General features: G+C 45.3%; 1 protein-coding gene across 1 annotated transcript in view; it reads left to right on the top strand.

Moving 5' to 3' along the window:
* Positions 1–16,545, top strand: part of LOC145344551 (protein kinase C-binding protein NELL2-like) — a 284,248-nt gene that overhangs the window by 121,616 nt on the left and 146,087 nt on the right. The window contains exon 13 of the mRNA XM_080191747.1: positions 12,842–12,967. Within this exon, the coding sequence (XP_080047873.1) occupies positions 12,842–12,967 (126 nt within the window). The remainder of the gene's footprint in view (positions 1–12,841; positions 12,968–16,545) is intronic.

Raw genomic sequence — 16,545 nt, 5'->3', positions numbered from 1 at the left:
CACACACACACACAAGTTCCCAGGTAAGAATTACACAGTAATGGCCAGAGAAGTGCAAATGTCCAATGGACAGTTGCCCTGCACTGGGAACCATTGAAAATTAGATTTAAATTTCAAACTCCAGATGGTTCTGACTGTCTTGCATCAGTAATTACCCACAAAAAAGTAAAACCAATTCTAACTCCTGGGTAACAATTGGACAAATCCACACCAACTAACCCCCCCCCACCAACCTCCCCATCCGCGAGGATGGGATTCACCCCCACAGCACTGAAACCCTAGATACTCCCTAACTATGTCCCCCCATAGGACTGCCATTACCACCCACCCCCACAGGACACCTCCATCTGCCCTGCTCCATCCCAAAAAGCACCTCCCCCAAGGGATTCCTTCCCTCATGGGATTCCCTCAGTCCCACAAAACTCTTCCCCCCCCATCGCTCCCCCATGGGGATGCCCCCCCACTCCACCCCCCCCTCCCCGCCCCCCCACAGCCTCCCCTGAGGCCTGACACAACTGCCCCCACCTTATTTCCATTTTGGTTTGTGTTGACCTTTAGCTTACCTGGTTTACGACAGCAGTGCCCACCAACTCCCCCCCACCTCCGCCCCCCCCCCCCCCCCCCCCCCGCCCCGTCCTTTATGTCTGACTTCACAGTACTTGACTGAAGGCCTGGGAGCGCGCTGCACTGCGCAGATCTCACCGGCCTGAGTCAGAAGGTCAGTTAAGGAAGGAACAGAAACATTTTTCAAGTAAGAAAGTAGGGGCAGAGAGGTCACCTGACTCTGACTGCCACTCCACTGAAGTTCAGGTTCCAATATTTACCTGAAGCATAGAACAGTACTAAAACATTATAAAGCAGTTACGAAAATGGTTTCAGTTATCCAATTACTGTATCTTCCATGATCCACTCACAAAACACTAAAATTGTGCCCATGACATCAAGGGGGATTTTCTTGTTCCGCCTGCCATGGGAGTTGTCATGGCTGGGGGGGGGGTGAGGGGGTGGGAGGGAGGTGTGGGGGGCGCAGGGTGGGGGGGGGGGAGATGATGCAATGGTCCATTGGAAATCCCGCCCCAGACTCTGCTGAAAAACTTTCCATGATGTGGAGATGCTGGCGTTGGACTGGGGTAAAACAGAAAGAAACCCCACAACACCAGCTTAAAGTCCAACAAGTTTAAAAAACTTTCCAGACAGCTGGTGTTTCTGAACAATACAATTCCGGACCAGAGAAATTAAAATCATAGAATCTCAGCAGTACAGAAAGAAGCCTCACCCCATCGAGTCTGTACCAACCACAATCCCACCCAGGTTTTAGTCCTGTAACCCCGTGCGTTTACCCTGCTAATCCCCCTGATATTTAGCATAGCCAACCCGCACATCTTTGGACAATGGGAGGAAACCTACACAGACATGGAGAGAACTTGTAGACTCCAAACGGACCATGACCCGTGACTAGAATCAAACTTGGGACCCTGGTGCTGTGAGGCAGCAGTGCTAACCACTGTGCCACCATGCCATCCCTAACTGTGCAATAGATTTCTATTCTCAGAAACCTAATGAAGGTGACCTCATGAGGCTTTCACACTGCACGAACACTACAGCGTAATGTAAAGAACAGTCGTGTTTTTTAGCTTTGTAAAATCAGATTGTTCTTTGCAATGCTGCTATCGGAACAAACACCAAAAGCATGTGGTTGATGTAGAGATTACATTGGTTGAACAGTGTTGAGGTGGTCTTGTCGAGTTCAGTGACACTGCGAGATGAAACAATTGCACATTGTTCTAGTCTCCCATCTCTCTCAAAGTGCTCATTTCGATACTGTTACATAGAAGGTAATGGGGAGCCAGCAGTAATAAATTATGCTGTAAACTCAGTTTCATGCTAAAATTTGCACTTTAAATATTTATTAACTGTCTGAATTAAGTAAGACGTGGCGGAGATTTACACAGAATGTACAGCACATAATTAGACATTCCAGCCAACTGGTCTATGTCGATGTTTGTACTCCACGTGAACCTCCTTTGATTCTAATTACCACCCTGCCCCCCGCATCCTTTCTTCCTCATGTAACTAGTGAGCCATCCACTAACTGTGATGAGGCCATCTCTCTCACTGTCTCTGCAGCAGATTATGGGATGGGGGGAGGGAGGAGGAGGCTTGGATGGTTCCCCGCACTCCCCAAAAGGAAAATCAGCAGGAAGCTAACTCACTCCTTGCACGCCTGTCCTGCACCCGTAGAACAGAGTTGAGGAGGAACTTCTTCTCTCAAGGCGTAGTGAATCTCTGGAATTTCCCACCCACTGAAGCGGTGGAAGCTACCTCATTGAATATGTTTAAGTCACAGGTAAATAGATTTCTGATCGATAAGGGAATTAAGGGTTATGGGGAGCAGGAGGGTAAGTGGAACTGATCCACTTTCAGATCAGCCATGACCTTATTGAATGGCGGGGCAGGCTCGAAGGGCCAGATGGCCTACTCCTGCTCCTATTACTTATGTTCTTATGTAATACATTGCAATGGGCTAAATTGACTCACAATGGGATTTCCTCGCTGTGATTTGGAGAGCAGGCTGGTTGGAAGGAAGTGGGGGGAGTGGGAGAAAACTATCTTAGGGGGGATTCCCCTGGTGTGCAAAGGAAATCTCCTGAAAATAGTGCCTCCCCTTCCTTCCTGCCTTTCTAAAAAAAAACTCCCGCATGCCAGTCATACTAGTTGTATTATGGCACAAGTAACAAATGCATTGTTGGGGTGAATTGACTTGTAAACAAACGCAATTGACCTGTCATTATTTACATATGTCATTGGCACCCACTCACCTACTGTGTCATGGAGGTGAGTGGGATGGGGATTGAGTGGGTACCTGCTCTATTTTAAATCCCCAGCAAGAACATGTAAAATCCAACTTTTAAGCTTCTATTTTTGTATATTGAGTTAGAATCTCAGCTGGATTCAGTTAATGGTAGGGCATTGGGAGAGTTATAGAACAAAGAGATCTAGGGGGTACGTTGCTCCTTGAATGTGGATTTACAGGTGGACAGAGTGGTAAAGAAGGCATTCGGCAGGCTTGGTTTCAGTGGTCAATACATTGAATACAGGAGTTGGGACACCTTGTTAAAGTTGTACAAGACATTGGTGAGGCCATAGTTGGAATACTGTGTACAGTTCTGGTCACCCTATTATAGAAAAGATACTATTAAACTGGAAAGAATGCAGAAAAGATTTACTAGGATGCTACCGGGACTTGATAGTTTGAGTTCTAAGGAGAGGCTGGATAGACTGGGATTTTTTTCCCTGGAGTGTAGGAGGCTTATCTGTAAAATAATGAGTGGCATAACTAATTGGGGGGGGAGGGTGCGAGGGTAGGTGACATTACGAGGCCTAAAGTTAAGGAGAGGGTACAGGTAAGGGTAGAGGCCGAGGATGTCCCAATAATAAAGGGAGTAGGGGGCATGAGTATGGTTGGTGGCGTTCCGGCAAATAGGGTCCATGTGAAGGCTGGGATGAAGGCACTGTATCTGAATGCACGAAGCATTCAGAATAAAGTGGATGAGCTGGTGGCGCAGATCAGCACGAATGGATATGATCTGGTGGCCATTACAGAGACGTGGCTGCAAGGTGACAGGGACTGGGAGCTGAATGTCCAGGGGTATCAAGTGTTTAGGAAGGATAGGCAGGAGGGAAAAGGGGGGGGGCGTAGCTCTGCTGATTAAGTATAGCATCAGGGTGGTAGCAAGGGATGATATTGGAGCCAAGGAGCAGAAAGTGGAATCGTTGTGGGTAGAGATTAGGAACAGCAAAGGGAGGAAGACGCTGGTGGGTGTCGTCTATAGGCCCCCGAATAATGATCTGGAGGTGGGGCGGGCTGTTAACGTGCAAATAAGTGCGGCGTGCAGGAATGGGACGGCCGTAATTATGGGGGATTTCAATCTGCGTATTGATTGGTCGACCCATGTTAGACAGGAGGAGAGGTAATAAGCCGTGGATAACGAAGGAGGTGAAGGAAAGTGTTAAATTAAAAGCGGAGGCGTTTAGAGTAGCTAAGAGTACTGGACGAGAAGAGGATTGGGAGAGGTTTAAATGTCAACAAAGATTGACAAAGAAGTTGATAAAGAAGGGTAGGAGAAACTATGAAGCTGGGCTAGCGCTTAATATAAAAAAGGATAGCAAGAGTTTTTATAAATATATAAAAAGGAAGAGGCTGGCTAGGGTGAACATTGGACCCTTAGAGGATGAGAAGGGGGACTTAGTGGTAGGGGATGGGGAAATGGCTGAGGTCTTGAATAACTTTTTTGTTTCGGTCTTCACGGAGGAGGACGTGAATAATTTGCCGGGTGTTAGAGATGGAAAGGTGGTAGGACTGGGGGGTCTGAATGACATTATTGTTACTACAGAGGCGGTGCTCGACAGACTGGAGGGGCTGATTGTGGACAAGTCCCCAGGACCGGATGGAATGCATCCGAGGGATCTGAAAGAAATGGCGGAGGTGATGGTGGATGCCTTGGTAGTTATTTTCCAGACGTCGCTGGATTCCGGGGAAGTGCCGGAAGATCGGAAAGCGGCTAATGTTACGCCGTTGTTTAAGAAGGGTGCCAGGCAAAAGGCGGGGAATTATAGGCCGGTTAGTTTAACGTCTGTTGTAGGTAAAATGTTAGAATCCGTCATTAAGGAGGAAATTGCGAGGCATCTTGAGGGGAATTGCTTGATAGAGCAGACGCAGCACGGTTTTGTTAAGGGGAAGTCGTGTCTGACAAATGTACTGGAGTTCTATGAGGATGTGTCTAGGGCGGTGGATAGAGGAGAGCCGGTGGATGTTGTCTTTCTTGATTTTCAGAAGGCGTTTGACAAGGTACCTCACAAGAGGTTATTGCAGAAGGTTAGGGGACATGGAGTTGGGGGTAAGGTGTTAGCGTGGATAGAGGATTGGTTGTCAAATAGGAGGCAGAGAGTGGGGGTCAATGGGTGCTATTTGGATTGGCGGTTGGTGACCAGTGGAGTGCCCCAGGGGTTGGTGCTGGGATCTCAGCTATTTACCATTTATATAGATGATCTGGAGGAGGGAACCGAGTGTATGGTGTCGAAATTTGCTGATGACACCAAGATTGGTGGAACGGCAAATTGCGTGGAGGGTGTGGAGAGTCTGCAGAAGGATCTAGATAGGCTGGGCGAATGAGCCAGGAACTGGCAAATGGAATTTAATGTTGGCAAGTGCGAGGTGGTCCACTTTGGTAGGAATAATGGTAGGAAGGATTATTACTTACGAGGCGAAAAACTGCAGCAGGCGACAGTGCAGAGGGACCTCGGGGTCCTTGTGCATGAGTCGCAAAAACCCAGCTTGCAGGTGCAGCAGGTGGTCAGGAAGGCGAATGGGATGCTGGCCTTCATCGCGAGGGGGATTGAATATAAAAGTAGGGAGGTCTTGCTGCGGCTGTATAGGGCATTGGTGAGGCCGCAGCTGGAGTAGTGTGTGCAGTTTTGGGCGCCGTACTTACGCAAGGATATTTTGGCCTTGGAGGGAGTGCAGAGGAGGTTTACTAGGCTGATGCCAGAGTTGAGGGGGTTGAGCTATGAGGAGAGGCTGAATAAACTAGGCTTGTACTCGTTAGAGTTTAGAAGAATGAGGGGAGATCTCATTGAGACATATAAGATGATGAATGGGATGGATAGGATAGAGGTGGAGAGACTCTTCCCGCTCAGAAAGGACAGTAGGACTAGGGGGCACAGCCTCAAGATAAAGGGGGGGCGGTTTAGAACAGCGTTGAGGAGGAACTTCTTCACTCAAAGGGTGGTGAATCTCTGGAATTCTCTGCCCGTTGAAGTGGTGGAGGCTGCCTCGCTAAATATTTTTAAGGCGCGGGTTGATGGGTTTTTGATAAGAGAGGGGATTAAGGGTTATGGGGAGAGGGCGGGAATGTGGAACTGAGCCATGACAGATCAGCCATGATCTTATTGAATGGCGAGGCAGGCTCGAAGGGCTGGATGGCCTACTCCTGCTCCTATTTCTTATGTTCTTATATATCAGCTAGATAGTCAATATCTTTTCCCAAAGGTAGGAGAATCTAAAACTAGAGGGCATAGTTTTAAGGTGAGAGGGGAGAGATACAAAAGGATCCCGAGGGGCAACCTTTTCATTCAGAGGGTAGTGAGTGTCTTGAACAAACTGTCGGAGTAGCAGTAGAGGCAGGTACAATTTTGCTTTTTAAAAAACATTTAGACAGTTGTGCGGGTAAGATGAGTGTAGAGGGATATGAGCCAAATGTGGGCAAATGGGACTAGCTTAAAGGTTGAAAACTGGGTCGCATGGACAAATAGGGCCGAAGGGCCTGTTTCTATGTTGTAAACCTCTGACTCAAGTTTCAACAGTGGATATTCCAACCGAGAAGCCTGAGATAGGCTGAAAATTGATCCCCAGATCTCATTAGCATTTCATGTGTGAGCTGACAGCAGCTACTCTTCCACTGAAGCATTGAAAAATGTCACGTGTCAGGTTGCTTGTCTTGCCAGCTGCAAGGAGGGAACTGGGGACTGTTGTGGCGACTTGGAATCTGGAGAAGTGTTCCTGCTGGCTCCACAGAAAGCTTTTATTTAAGACGGGACTATGAACATGAAAGAAAATGTGTCTTGCATTGATGGCTATAGGAGCTGCTGATGATTTCTGAGTGAGACATCTGCTCCACCATTATAAACCAGTTTTAAAATGGGTTTCTTGAAACCAGGATCCTTGTATATTTCAATCAATGTTTAACATTATTTTAACAATATTGGATGAGCCAAAATTTCCTCCTGTTAAATATTGGGAGGACTGAAGCCATTGTTTTCGGTTCCCGCTCCAAATTCCATTACGTAATTAACTCCAAGGATTTAGTATATAATCCGGGTTGGAATGCTCGCTGCTTTGACAGAGGTGTCATTTTTCAAATGAGACGTTAAACCAAGGTCTACCTCTTATAGTGAGATGGTTAATGTTAAGAGATTCCACAAATAATAGAAGGAAGTTCTTTCATGGCAGGCCTTTCTCAAGCAACATTAAAACAAACAGAATTCATACTTAAGCAATAGTGTTTGTGGAATCCTGTGGAGTGCAAACTAGGTGCTGTGTTTGCTTACACAGCATTTCACAGTAATTCATTACATGTGATATTTTAGTGCAATGATAATGTGCGGTCTAATAATGCAACCTTTTATTATTCTAATCTCCTATTCACTGTGAAAGCTTCAGCAGAGAAGATCTAGGCCAGACTTAATAAAAACATGAAGCATACCCTTGCTGCCACTGAAACAAATACTAATATTGCAGCAATGCTCACATGCTTTTTTTTTCCATAAGAAAAGCTTTAAAATATAGTCATGACAAAATAATTAAACAAAGTTTGGACTTCATGGAATATGTTTGAACTGTACAAAGTGTATAAAACCATTGGAAAGGGGTGGCATGGTGGCACAGTGGATAGCACTGCTGCCTCACAGTGCCGGAGACCCGGGTTCGATTCCTGGCTTGGATCAGTGTCTGCGTGAGTTTCCTCCCACAGATGTGCAGGTTAGGTGGATTGGCCATACTAAATTGCTCCTTAGTGTCAGGGGCACTAGCTAGGGTAAATGCATGGGGTTACGGGGATAGGGCTTGGATGAGATTGTGGTTGGTGCAGACTTGATGGGCTGAATGACCTCTTTCTGCACTGTAGGATCCTATAAAACCAATGGAATTTTGTTACGTTGAACTTAATCAACATTCTATTCAAAAATGCCAGCTTAATGACCGGAAGCTTAGAGCAATGAAACATTTACAATCAGCTTCAGCCAGAAGTGTTGAATGGGTGTCTCCTCTCAGTTTCCTCCTGAGGTCCTCAGATTCACAGATATCAGTCAATCATGATTCACAGGTATCAGTCATCATGATTCACAGATATCAGTCACTCATGATTCACAGATATCAATCTTCAGGCAATCCAATTCATTCCAAATGATATGAAGAAATGGCTGAAAAGACTTTTCTCCAGGACTTTGCTGTGCCCCTAGCCAAGCTGTTCCAGCACAGCTGCAACATTGGCATCGACCCAGCAATGGAGAAAATTGCCCAGATATGTCCTGTCCACGAAAACGCAGGACAAGTCCAACCCAGCCAATTAGCCGCCCATCAGTCTACTCTCGACTATCAGTAAAGTGATGCAAGGTGTCCCGACAATACTCGCAGGCTGCACTTACTCAGTAATAACCCACTCGCTGATGCTCAGTTTGTGTTCCGTCAGGGCCACTCAGTTCCTGACTTCATTATAGTCTCTGGATTTGCTGTAGATGAACTAATGGAGATTGATTGCTATGATAAGTCATACGACTCCCTTATTATTATATCATGCAACTACCAGGATTGTAGAAGACAAACTAGATGGGCTTTGTGTTTTTTTATCAGCATAGCAACTGCTATGCTCCAAATTATCAGTGTATTGAGAAACTCCTTCCTGTCACTCATAATCCAGTGTTAATTAAAGATGTGGAGAGGAAGGAGATTAGCCTCTCTCTTGCTCATATCCACACCAATCTAGAGTTGCATTTTTCAGTAACAACGTGCACCAACTCATTCATCATTATTAATCAACTCCTCAGAGATCCTGAGCAATGATTCTATTGTTGAGTTCTAGCCAAGATGCAGTTGCTGATTTATGAGCTATCCTGGGGCTTTGTTTATTGTGGATGCTGAGAGATATTCTTGGTCAACAAGAATGCCATACTTGTAAAATGTGTTAAAATAATAGGAGGGAAGAACACTCCTTAATTACAAACCTTTTCAATCTTGAATCCCACTAGAAGAACAAGTGACACATGCAAGAACTGATGACTTTGTTCTATCTAGTTATTTGTCACTGATGATTGAAGGTACTTTTAGTTGTTAGCTCTCACAGCCAATCACTGTCAGTGAGAATATCAGATTATAATAACATGGATAAGGCAATGCCAGTAACTTAATAACATTCAGTCTCAATGTGATTTGGATATTTAAAATGGTTGATTTGTACCATGAATCATTCAGTGATAAGATAAATAATTGTTTAAATTTTTTTGGACTTCAAGTTTTTGAAACTCACTTTTGACGGAAGTGGGCCTGCCTCAAGTAGAAATTGTGACATAGACCCTTTTTTAAAAATAAATGTTCTATCTGTAATAATCTCACCGACGCCAGTCTTCCATCACCATCAAGGGGAAGGGAAGGAATCAGGATATTGAATTCGATGATCGGCCATGATCAAGATGAATGGAGGAGCAGGCTCGAAGGGCCAAATGGTCTACTCCTGCTTCTAGTTTCTATGTTTCTATATCACCCTTTATTTACAATGTGTTCAAAGTGCCGCTGGGTGGCTGCAGTGTACAGTCAGCCCTCAAAGTCTTTCGACTACCGGCCTGAGTCGAGCCAGCTGCTTTTAAACCACCGCTCCCTCACCACCCACTGCTTCCCAGGGAGATTTATTGATGCCCCTCCAGTGGCCGTCATAACACTACTTAAATGTCCATAAAATGAACTATTTTGAAGCCTCTTTACCTAAATTTTAGAATGATCCTTTTACTCTATTTGGTATTTTTTCTGGACACAGTGGGTAGCTTTTATCAACATCCAACAGAACAAATTAAATCTTGTTTTAGTAGGAGCTAGTGATGGCACAATATCTTTCCAATGGCATGTCCGATAAATTGGCACAACAACTACTGCGGTTAGTTGCCTAATTCCAGACTTGTTTTGGACCTAATTGGCGATTTATGATTTGTATCCGCCTGAACTGAGACATCACAAAGTAGCAATAGAAATTAGCCCTCCAGGCACATCTACATATCCACTATTGCTCTGGCAAACACATCGATGTCAGGCTGCCTGCCTCACCTATGGCAGCCCATAACAAGAGCCAGGAAGGTAGAAGAAGCAGATTATAGAGTTGGTGCGGGAAGGAGGTTAACGCGGAAGGGAGGAGAAGTTGGAAGGGGGGTTGGGTGTTTGGGGTGGTGGGAGTGGTTAAGGTGGCAGAGGACTTGGAGTGGAAAGGGGCTTGGGGTGATGGGGTGGTGTGGGATGGCAGAGGGCTTGGGGGCATTGAGATTGAGTGTTTTGGGTGGTGGAGGAGTTGGATTGGAGGGGGGGCTTGGGCTAGCCAGAGGGGGTTTGTGATGGCTGAGGGTGGGGGGAGGAATGTGGTTTGGGGTGGTGGGTGTGTTTGGTGTGTTGTGGGGGGGCGTGGTGACCATTGTTGGGGGGATGTTGGGATGGCAGGAGGTGTTTGGCTTGGTGGGGTGGCAGGGAATTGAGATAGTGGGGGGGGGGGGGTGTTGGGGTGGTGGGGTGTTTGGGGCTGAGAGGTGGTAGGGGTTTGGGATTGTGCGAGTGTTAGGGTGTGGGAGTTTGGGTTTGGCAGGAGGTTGAACTTGGGGATAGGGATTGAAAGGGGTTTGGGGTAGTGGAAGATTTGGATCTGGTGGGGGAGTTGACACATGGGGTTACGGGATAGGGCCTGGCTGGGATTGTTGTTAGTGCAGGCTTGATTGGCCAAATGGCCTCCTTCTGCATTGCAGGGAGTCTATCATTCTAAGTGTACCGAGTACCTAATTTACATCTTGGAAGAGAGTTGCACTTATTTGTATTGGTGCAGGACATATGGAAAGAGGCCCTCACAGATTTAGCAGCGGGTCCAGGTCCTGTGCAGATGGGTGTCATTTGGGGTGCATTACTCTCACTTTACAACCAAAAACAAGTATAACACAAAGCAGTTTCTATCCCATTGAATTTTAACACGAACACTTTAGTATTACTTAGCTAAAAGCCTTATAATATTTTGAATATTCTCCATCTGTCAATGGGGAAAGAAGGGAGTCCAGTTTGCACATTCGCATGAAATGTTAACTCTACCCATCTACTGTTTCAGACTGGAATCAATGCCTATTCATACAAACACAGCGAAGACATTGCCACATTATTATTGCCTACACTTCAAACGTACTGAAGAACTAACTTACTGTGTGAAATAAAATATATTCAGAACTTTTCCATGCATTTGAAAATGTTTTTTTTGCAGGCATTTACATTTGAAGGTTGAAAATGGTACAAAGCAGTTCTGGCTTATACCGACATTAGACTTGAGAGTGTAAATCAGTTATGAAGGCATGAATTGATTCCTAAGCAAAATGGAATGAACCCATTTTTACTCCAACATCAGTTTGGTTTCAGGCTGCAGAGTCAGGCTGCTCTTCCATTATAACTACACTGCTGATGTCAAACGTAACTGAACAGTATTGATTCTATGATGAAAGCAAATTACTGCAGATGGTAGAATCGGAAACAAGACGAAGGATCATCCAGACCCGAAATGTTGGCTCCGTTCACTCTCAGTAAGAAGTCTCACAACACCACCAGGTTAAACCTGGTGTTGTGAGACTTCTTACTGTGTTTACCCCAGTCCAATGCTGGCATCTCCACATCCGTTCTCTCTCCACAGATGCTGTCAGACCTGCTGAGATTTTCCAGTATTTTCTGTTTTTGATTCTATAATTGTTACGTGTATGCACCCTCTTTTTCTGTTAAAAAGCATCTCAGTGTACCCCCCCCAAATATAATAATCAGCAATTCCTGCTATTTCTGTTTAAGAATCATGATTCATTTGATAATCTATTTAAAAAAGGGATAAATTATCACTTTAGTTATTTCTCCTCTGGCTTCCCCTGATCAACTTTTGAAATTGCAGTGGGAAATTGGGATATTCCCTGCTGAAGTTCTAGCTACAGTCACATGGATTTAGCAGCAAATAGTGATAGTCTCCATTTTGTTTGCAATTTATTCCCCTTCCTGAATCTTTATTACTATGATCGCACATAGTCTTTTTTCCCCAGAGAAGGGGAATTGAAGGCATAGGTTTAAGGTGAGGGCGAAAGATTTAAAAGGGACCTGAGGGGCAACTTCTTCATGCAGAGAGTGGTGCATGTATGGAATGAGCTGTCAGAGAAAGTGGTTGAGACAGGTACAATAGCAACATTTAAAAAGCATTTGGAAGTACATGGATGGAAAAGATTAGAGGCTATGGGCTAAGCATGGGTAATTGGGATTGGCTGGGAGGGCACCATGGATGGCATGGACCAGTTGGGTCAAAGGGCCTGTTTCTGTGTTGCTCCATGACTCTGACCATTCCATTGAGCATGGACAGTCCATCCTTAAGGACCTCACCCTTTGCCACTCTTCACCTCTGAGACCAGACAGTGAGTGTCACTATCAATGAGTTATATTGTAGGCTATGTCCAATACTGATTAAGTGGGAGTTTGGGTATTTCTAATGTGTCGGTGCAGACTTGATCTGCACTGTATGATTCTGTCCTTGGCTCTTGTACACTGAATAAGGTAGGGCCACCAAAACAAATGTCCCAATCATCCCAAACTGAGAGCAGGTAATTCCCCACAGACCAGAGGTTGGACCTTCTTTGTGAGACTGACTTTAATGAGCCATTCGGTGGTAAAGTTAGTGTGTCTCTAACAATGCATGAGGGCATGGCGGTCGATAATGGTTTGCGCTGTTCATAGAAACCACAAAGTGGCTGTTGGTTACTGTTCTTTTAACATGTGGAATCTGTGTGGATTTCAAAGACCGTTTAATAGAGAGGGTCAAAGAGATTGGTAGCAAACTTCTACAACCTATTGGTTTTTGTCCTGCTCTCTTTGTTAATGGGGAAGGGTTGAAATAGTTTGGCTGAATCGCAAAAAAAAAACACTAACACAATTTTTTTAATTGTCAAAGCAAAAATGTCATCCGATTGTTTCAGTGTGTTGGAGGAGTTGATCTCACTGATCCTTGTTTTTTTAAACTGTTTCAATCCATAGATATTGATGAGTGTGCCCAAAATAAACACTACTGTCGAGAGAATACTATCTGTGTCAACGGTGCCGGATCCTACATCTGTATCTGCAAAACGGGCTATATTAAAGTTGATGACTATTCCTGTACAGGTAAGAATTGGCTTAATAAGTGCAACAATCCAGCAGTCCAAAATACCATTTTAAAGCACATTTACTGCTTAACATTTTCACTTGGTTATTGGCCATGACAATAAAATCCTGAACCCTTTGCATTATCGTTAAATAGAGCCACAGCACGTTATAGAACAGGAGGCTGTCATTTGGGTCATTTTTGTCTGCGCCGTCTCTTTGTAAGCGCTCTCCAATCAATCCTGTATAATGAGCCAGCCCTGATATTTCAAAAGCTGACAAGGGGCGTAAGGGTTGCTATTATTGCCAGCACTCACAATTTTTAAAAAATCTTTATCGATTGCTGACTACTGGGGTAATTTTTAGTAAGAAGTCTCACAACTAATAGAATAAAGTCACAAGATTCCATAAACAAACAAAAGTAAACTTTATTGTACAAGGTCAGAAAGTTAAAACAATTTACATGTTCTATCTTATACAATACCATTCAGGATTAATGAGCTCTGTGTGAATTAACAGGCAAACTGTAGTCAAACATGCCACACTAAATGGCATACATGCATACTAAATGGCAGATGAAACCAAGTCAGAGTCCATGGATTTCTCAGCAGCCAACAGGTTTATTTGGAAGCATGAGCTTTTGGAGCAGTGCCCCTTCATCAGGTGAGTGAAGAGTTGAGTTCACAAAATGTGCCTACCCCAGTCCAATGCAGGCATCTTCACGTCAGGAGTAATTTTGGGTGTAAGCAAAAAACTGGCAGCTACAAAGCAGTTTCACATTGTGCACCTCTGGAATCTTTAACAATACATTTGTTAGGTGATGCATTTGGGTCCAGTGGCAAAATCATAGAATCGTAGAATCCCTACTGTGCAGAAGAAGGTCATTCAGCCCAGTGAGTCTGCATCGATCACAATCTCACCCAGACCCTATCCCCATAACCCCATGCATTTACCTTTGCTGGTCCCCTGACATTGAGGCGCAATTTAGCATGGCCAATTCATCTAACCTGCACATCTTTGAACTGTGGGAGGAAACTGGAGCACCTGGAGGAAACCCAGACAGAGATGGGGAGAATGTGCAAACTCCAAGGTTGGAATTGAACCTGGATCCCTAGAGCTGCGAGGCAGCAGCGCTAACCACTGTGTCACCGTGTCAATATCTACCAGCAATTGACAGGTCTTCCCTCATCACCCGTGGACACTGGGAGATCATTCTATTGCAAGGAATGGGAAAGGATGCACATTTTTTACCGAGAGAATTCAAAATGTGTCTGGAAGCCATAATACAAGGTTGGTTCCAGGAGAAGAAAATCAATAAATAATAAACTTTTCTCTCCCACTCCAGGCAGACAGAGAAGGAAATTTGTCCCTCTCATGTATGGGAGTTAAATAACTTCTGCTGTGCATGTAAATGGCAGAAGGACGGTTCGGGGCCACATCGTTTGATAATTATTTTGTTCAGTAGGTTGGTGTCAGGGTTGGGGGCAAAACCACATTATGTTCAACCGATATTCCCATTTCAAAAGAATGGAGCCGGGAATAGAACATTCAAACATCGAAACCTGAACCTGCAAGCTGGATTTAAAAGAAAATCAGAGTAAGGGTCCTGGTTAGTAGTGAGCAAAGTGGCCGGATTTCTGCAATGAATGCACGTCTGAAAAAGTGAATAAACATACTTTCACAGAATCATAGAATCCCTACAGCGCAGAAGGAGGCCATTGCGATGGAAAGATGGTAGGAGTGGAGGGCCTGAATGGCATTATTGTTACTGGAGATGCGGTGCTCGACAGACTGGAGGGACTGATTGTGGACAAGTCCCCAGGACCGGATGGAATGCATCCAAGGGTTCTGAAGGAAATGGCGGAGGTGATAGTGGATGCCTTGGTGATTATTTTCCAAACGTCGCTGGATTCCGGGGAAGTGCCGGAAGATTGGAAAACGGCTAATGTTACGCCGTTGTTTAAGAAGGGTGGCAGGCAAAAGGCGGGGAATTATAGGCCGGTTAGTTTAACGTCTGTTGTAGGAAAAATGTTAGAATCCGTGATCAAGGAGAAAATAGCGAGGCATCTTGAGGAGAATTGTTTGGTAGAGCAGACGCAGCACGGTTTCGTTAAGGGGAAGTCGTGTCTGACGAATTTATTGGAGTTCTATGAGGATGTGTCTAGGGCGGTGGATAGAGGAGAGCCGGTGGATGTGGTCTTTCTTGATTTTCAGAAGGTGTTTGACAAGGTGCCTCACAAGAGGTTATTGCAGAAGGTCAGGGGGCATGGAGTTGGGGGTAGGGTGTTAGCGTGGATAGAGGATTGGCTGTCAAATAGGAGGCAGAGAGTGGGGGTCAATGGGTGCTATTCGGATTGGTGGTTGGTGACTAGTGGAGTGCCCCAGGGATCGGTGCTGGGGCCTCAGCTATTCACCATTTATATAGATGATGTGGAGGAGGGAACCGAGTGTATGGTGTCGAAATTTGCTGATGACACCAAGATTGGTGGAACGGCAAATTGTGCGGAGGGTGTGGAGAGTCTGCAGAAGGATCTAGATAGGCTGGGCGAATGGGCCAGGAACTGGCAAATGGAATTTAATGTTGGCAAATATGAGGTTGTCCACTTTGGTAGGAATAATGGTAGGAAGGATTATTACTTACGTGGAGAAAAACTGCAGCATGCGACGGTGCAGAGGGACCTCGGGATCCTTGTGCATGAGTTGCAAAAACCCAGCCTGCAGGTACAGCAAGTGGTCAGGAAGGTGAATGGGATGCTGGCCTTCAACGTGAGGGGGATTGAATATAAAAGTAGGGAGGTCTTGCTGCAGCTGTATAGGGCACTGGTGAGGCTGCAGCTGGAGTACTGTGTGCAGTTTTGGTCGCCGCACTTACGCAAGGATATTTTGGCTTGGAGGGAGTGCAGGGGAGGTTTACTAGGCTGATTCCGGAGTTGAGGGGGTTGAACTACGAGGAGAGGCTGAATAAACTAGGCTTGTACTCGTTAGAGTTTAGAAGAATGAGGGGAGATCTCATTGAGACGTATGAGATGCTGAATGGGATGGATAGGATAGAGGTGGAGGGGCTCTTCCCGCTCAGAAAGGACAGTAGGACTAGAGGGCACAGCCTCAGGATAAAGGGGGGGCGGTTTAGAACAGAGTTGAGGAGGAACTTCTTCACTCAAAGTGTGGTGAATCTCTGGAATTCTCTGCCCGTTGAAGTGGTGGAGGCTGCCTCACTCAATATTTTTAAGACACGGGTTGATAGGTTTTTGATAAGCGAGGGGATTAAGGGTTATGGGGAGAGGGCGGGAATGTGGAACTGAGCCACGACAGATCAGCCATGATCTTATTGAATGGCGGGGCAGGCTCGAAGGGCTAGATGGCCTACTCCTGCTCCTATTTCTTATGATCTTATGTTCATTGGGTCCATCAAGCTTCGACTGACAACAATCCCACCCAGGCCCTATACCCGTAACATCAGAAATGGGTGGCACGCTGGCACTGTGGTTAGCAAATAAAGTTCAGAACTAAACCGCTGCATGTACAGATGTTTTATGTCAAAGATGTTTCGCACAATACTGGTCATGTATCTTCAATGTTTTCATACAAACACTAGCCTA

Source organism: Carcharhinus amblyrhynchos, chromosome 6 (genome assembly GCF_965287045.1).
Source record: "Carcharhinus amblyrhynchos chromosome 6, sCarAmb.v2.hapA, whole genome shotgun sequence".
Taxonomy (NCBI): domain Eukaryota; kingdom Metazoa; phylum Chordata; class Chondrichthyes; order Carcharhiniformes; family Carcharhinidae; genus Carcharhinus; species Carcharhinus amblyrhynchos.
This window is presented reverse-complemented; position numbering and strand designations above follow the sequence as displayed.